This window comes from Eptatretus burgeri, chromosome 3 (genome assembly GCF_056783735.1).
Source record: "Eptatretus burgeri isolate ZD-2024b chromosome 3, Ebu_testis_v1, whole genome shotgun sequence".
NCBI classification, from domain to species: domain Eukaryota; kingdom Metazoa; phylum Chordata; class Myxini; order Myxiniformes; family Myxinidae; genus Eptatretus; species Eptatretus burgeri.
The window spans coordinates 123295603-123301560 of record NC_140963.1 but is presented as its reverse complement, the minus strand read 5'-3'; the positions used below and the strand labels follow the sequence as shown (position 1 = coordinate 123301560).

The 5958-nt window shown below is 38.7% G+C and overlaps 1 protein-coding gene across 1 annotated transcript in view; it reads right to left on the bottom strand.

Moving 5' to 3' along the window:
- Positions 1–1713: 1713 nt before the first annotated feature.
- Positions 1714–5958, bottom strand: part of LOC147030899 (pyruvate dehydrogenase (acetyl-transferring) kinase isozyme 1, mitochondrial-like) — a 54857-nt gene continuing 50612 nt past the window's right edge. The window contains exon 5 of the mRNA XM_085875455.1: positions 1714–2050. Within this exon, the coding sequence (XP_085731581.1) occupies positions 1994–2050 (57 nt within the window). The 3' untranslated portion in view covers positions 1714–1993. The remainder of the gene's footprint in view (positions 2051–5958) is intronic.

Here is a 5958-nt window from a genome sequence, read left to right as displayed (position 1 = left end):
GGAAAATATACCATCAGAGATGGGGAATCCCCCGCCATTGAATGAAAAAGGTCATACATATTCCAGATAATGAGAGAGGTGAATTGGAAACAAGACACCATTTGGTCATCATCTCGAAAAAGTTTCCCAGGGGTGAGAAATGTAGTAACCAAAAATAATTGAAATCAAATAAGCGGTTTTCCATTTATGACAAAAAACATTTTTTTCAAGATGGCCGCCCCATTCGGCCATCTTGGATCTGGCCACGCCCAAAATCAATAGGGTTCTTCCTTTTCAGGTGGTACATGTGTGACCCAAATTTCAAATCGATATGGCGAACAGTTTATGAGTTATCGCACTCACAGCTATAAATGTTAACGCCCGGACAGACGGACAGACAGCCGGACGACCTGGGTGACAACAATATCCCCCTTCCGCCACGCCGCGGGGGATAAAAAACTTTGAACCTGTGTATCTCTGAAACTACTCCATGGAAAAAAATTGAAACTTGGCACATTTGAAGTACTCCCCATGGAAAACAAGTGTGATTTTTTTTTAATTTGATGTCACAGGTGGCTTCATTATGACGTCAAATTGCACATGTCGAACGCTTTATCTGATCAGAATGAAAACTTGAGGGTCATCTCGGACTAAATCCGATCATGTGGTTCGGCAGCCATTTCTTTTTTTTAACATAAAAACGTTCAAAAATACTCTCCAAAATGGATGAACAGATCGAGGCGAAACCTTACAAGGATGATTGCCTATCCATGAGGAACAAAAAGTTCCCCACCTATGATGTCACAGGTCACATGGTTTGGCAGCGATTATTTTTGAAGAATAAACCTTTAAAAACCTTCCTCTCGAGAACGGCTTGACAGATCGAGGATAAACTTCACCCACATGTTCCCCAAGCCTTGGGGATACCAGAGTGTTCACGAATAATGAATCGGTCACACGGTTTGGCAGCTATATTGGATTGAACAAAAATCTTTAAATATCCTCTTTCTCTTGAACCGTCTCATCAATCGACATGGAACGTCACAATTATGATCTAGTGGCCATGGGGAATATATGTTTTAAAGTTCAACCTGATCGGACGCATGGTTGGGTGGCCAGAATTATTTAATATTTTCAATCTGGGTTCAGTGATTTCAATCAAACTTGGTACAATTGTGTATAATGATGTAATAATGTGGAGAGAGGCATATCTGGTGATGTCACGATGTTGAAGAGTGCCCTTCTCGTTAAATTTATGTAATATGAATATGCTAGCTTTTGCGAACTCGTGGAGTGCAGTTATGCCAACTGCTGAACTTTTCAAGTGGTAGTGCATTGAAATGAACTTCTCTGCAGCTTCATGATCTTGTTTTAAAATGAGCCTCAAATTAGCATTATTTATTCAAATATAGGTGAATTGATCATTTGGTTTTATGGTGTTGTACACTTATCCTCCTGTGGTTTTGAGGTTTTGTTACAGGCAATGTTGCAATATTATAGCCTAAAATATACATCCCTATTTTGATAACAGGTTCACAAACTTCCTGTTGGAGCTGCATCTATGATCACATCATGACGTTGGACTCGATCTTCTTTTCACCGCGTTACCAACTTACGTGAAATCACTCGATGGTTGATCTGTCTGCACAAATTATCTAAAAGGCTGCGTGGTGTTGCTTCAGGAACAGGTGAAGTCTGTGTTTAAATCCTTGCCTAAACATTGAGACACAGGTTAACCACCTTTAGTATTTATTTGCCCAACCATAATTTATACAACGACATGTAAAATAGAACATTCCAGTCAATCAATAGGCCCATAAAGCAATCCCATCCCAGTATTTCAACATAATGAAAGTAATGCTTGCTCTACTACATACACAGGAATAGTTTAAAATGAAACAAAAATTAATTTCTTCCAAAGGTGTCTAAGTTTATTTGAAAGACTTCTAAGGTGTCTAAGTTTGAAAAGGCCAGCAAATTCCTCAGTTGAAGAATTCTGCATCGTCAAAAGTCTTCATTGTTGTGCGAGGAACTTCTCGGAGATTTCGACACTTGTTAGACAGTAGCATTCCTGCAAGGGTGTAAGGTGTGATTAGGTCTGAAATTCTGGCAAGAAGCAGTTTATTTTTGGCTTTAAAAGTTATAGGGCTGTTTAGTAAAGGAGGGATTGTAATACCTCCAAATCATTGGCTCAGCACTATCTTGACTGAAGATTATTAACTTGAACGCATCCAATCTTACGAGAAGTGATGAAAGTTGAGCCTAGTTCAGACTTTAATGGGAAAACCTCTTTGGAAGTCCATGTTGCCAGCTCAGGGTTGATGGGATAGCTAAGTTGGCATTTGCCTCTGACTTGTCAAGCTAAGGATTCCTGCTCTTTTGGAGTCAAATTAAACCACTTGGGCTTTTCCATGACTTGTTATCAAATTACATGCACAACGAGATGGTTCATAGAACACCTTACCCCCCCCCCCCCCGTGCAGTCTTGAGAAAGAAGTACATGGATGGGGTCTGCAAGCAGAAACTTTAATTGGTCGTGATGATGTAAAATGCAGTAATATTTTGTTGAAGTACTGCTGCAGGGAAAGGTTTTGAAAGTGCTAAAAAGCTGGTTTTTGTTCTCGTGTTCAAGTATATAATTTAATTTAAATATAACCAATAAGGCCACTCGGTAGCATGCATACCTCAGCCAGGCTGATGAGTTTACGTTTTGTATCCCACTGATAGGCTGGATCTGGATTTTGACCTGAACTAAAATTTAATCAACTTGTTCTGATCACCTAACCAACTCATCCACCAAGTTTCACCTGAATCTGTCCTTAACTTTTTAAGATATCATGCTATATGTCGTTTTAGCCATATCAATCAATGGTGGAGAATCATTTAAACAATTCTCAGATCCGGATCCGGATTCGGATATTCTCCATAATCGAATAAATTCATCCTCGTTACATAACCAAGCTCTCCACCAAATTTCGTCCCAACCCGTCCACAATTTTTTGAGATATCATGGCATATGTCGTTTTTGGCCCTATCTCAATGGTGAAAAATCATTTCAAAACTGTCGGATCCAGATCTTCACCAAAATCTAATTTCATCCTTGTCACATACCCAAGCTCTCCACCAAATTTAGTCCGAATTCGTCCACAACATTTTGAGATATTTGGTTCACAAACAAACAAAGAAACAAACAAAGATGTCGTGCAGAGCAAGAAACTTGCAAAATCCACCCCCTCTGCAAAGGTTGCCATGGATACATCAAATTGTCCATTTCGTTTAGATTAAAATTGACAATCTTAATCAAAACTCAGGTCAATCGGATGAAAATTGATTATTTTTCCGATTGAAATTGATGATTTTAGAAGTTTGACCTTGAGTTGACTTTTGACCCTTTGACCTCAAAAATAGTTGCTTTCCCAATTCAGTGATGGACTATGCAAATGTTGTTCAACTTCCAAATTAACAGGATGTAAATTGACGATTTTTCAGTTGAAAATGTATGATTTTTGAAGTTTGACCTCGAGTTGAACTTTGACCTTTTGATCTCAAAAGTAGTAGGTTTCCCAATTCAGTAATGTAATATGCAATCGCTGTTTAATTAAAAAGTCAATTGGATGAAAATAGACGATTTTTCATATAAAAAATTGATGATTTTAGAAGTTTTACCCTTGACCTCAAAAGTAGATGGTTTCCCAATCCAGTGATGCAATATGCAAACCTTGTTCAAATTTCCAGTCAATCAGATGAAAAATGACAATTTTAGAAATTTGAACCCAAGATGACCTTTGACCTCAAAATCAAAAGGCTTTTCCGTTGAGATGACCTCTACAACTGAGTAAAGTTTCATGATGATCGATTTCGAATTGTGACCTGGAGGCGATAAACATACAGACAAACAAGAAAATGACGTCGTGCAGAGCACGACACTTGCAAAATCCATAAAACAAATTTGACCTCAACAATAATTGATGGTTGAATTCAGTGACCTGATATGCAACTCCTCTTCAAATTTCAAGCCAATCAGATGAAAATTGAGGATTTCAGAAATACCAGTCTTAGTTGTTGACCTTTGGCCTATGTTGACCTCAAAACTAACTGCTGGTTGAATTCAGTAAGCTGATATGAAAATGTTGTTCAATTCTTTTTTCAGATCTTCACCACAACCATTTCATCAGAGCCCTGGCGTCTCATCAATCGGATGAAAATTGAGGATTTTAGAAATCTCACCTAAGTTGTTGACCTTTGGCCTATGTTTACCTTTTTGACTTCAAAAACAATGGGCTTCTTGCTCATGTCAAACTGCCATGTGGTGAAGTTTCGTGAAGATCGGTTTTAAATTGTGACATGTAGGCGATTGACAGACAGACAGACAGACAGACAGAACGACAGGCAGAATAATGAAATCGACCGACCAATGTACTTGAAAAATCTTCGATTTTGCAAGTAACAGACAGACAGACAGGGGTGAGAACATGACGTCCATCCACCTTCGGTGGAGGAGGTAATACCACTTTTCAAGGTTGTAGAAAAACTTTTTTTTCTGAAGTTTACCGCTGTTGATGCAGAGTCTTTTACCCAACCTTATTTAACGCATTACATTAATTCTTCGAGCTTGTTCTTAGTGCCATTTAATGTCCTTAAAAACATCAATTTTCTTGTTTGGATTGATTTTCAATTATGTTTGACTGCCAGACAAGCAACCAAAGTAAAAAAAAAATTATCTCACTCCTCTCTGCGCACATGCAATCGGGACAAATTCAGAGCCAAAGTACTGTTAAACTACAGGGTCGTTTTCCGATTCATGTTCAAAATATAACACAGCACTGTATTCAATTTAAATAAAGTAGTTTCTCGACCATAAACTGACATTTGTAGACTGACAGAGACAGACAAAGTGAATCAATCGTTTACCCTGTTTTTTGACTTTGCATGCACAATGTAATTACCTGGCTTTGCCATATAAGTGAGCCAGCAACGCCCAACCATGGAAATTTGAGTGACAATCTCCCTGTGATGAAAGCGTCTGCTGAAATGACTGAGTAGAGACAATCTTCAACCTGCTCTACCACTGTCCCATCCAACTGCTACTGGACAAACCTGCTGGAAATCAATATAAAAGTGCTATGAAATCTTTCTGGGCACCAACGAAGAATGATTTACATCATGCGTGAGTCATTCACAATGAGAAAGCAATATTTGGTAAATTTGGCCCAGGCCTCATTTATTCAACTTGCATATGGACTTCTTCCAAAAGTATTTGTGTGTACGTCATCCATTTGCTACCTTTTAACAATCCTGGTCATTATACCACTAATTTTCGAATAATCATTATCTTCACGGTTATGAATGAATGCCTTGATCTGCAATCTGGACAGGAATAGGACAACATCATCTGATGTGTAACCCTTTGTGCTGTGTCATCAGGGACAAAGTCATATTCTGGTTTCCTTGCTTAATCGAGATGCTGCAGAGGTAACATCCATACATTTTGCGCTATCTAGTCTGGGTTCGATTCCTGAGCTGATTATAAACTGTCGGATTGGTGCCTCACTGAGTGTGCCACCCTCAGTTGGACTTGAGGACATGAACGATTCCAAGGTTTCTTTAGAAAAAGAGTCGGAGTAGTCACCCTGAACAGATTTGCTCCATCACCGACAGGGGACACTGCATCAGTCGCAGAGCCGCACTCCCAGCAATGATGAAACCAACAGTCACATGCTGCACATAAATCAATGTAAGTACTGGATACAGAAACAGCAGCACATGAGATGAGTCGACATTTCCTTTTCTGGAAGAGTGGGGACTTCTCTAAAGCGAATAATTAATATGAGTTCAGAAAAAAAAAAACTGTGAGCGAGATATAGTACTCTAATTTATCATTTCATATTGTTCGTTGTTTATGCCTTGAATTGGTTTGTTTTCTGTACTTGCATGACTGATATATTGTTAAGAGTATGACAAATGAATGGGACAAGGTGA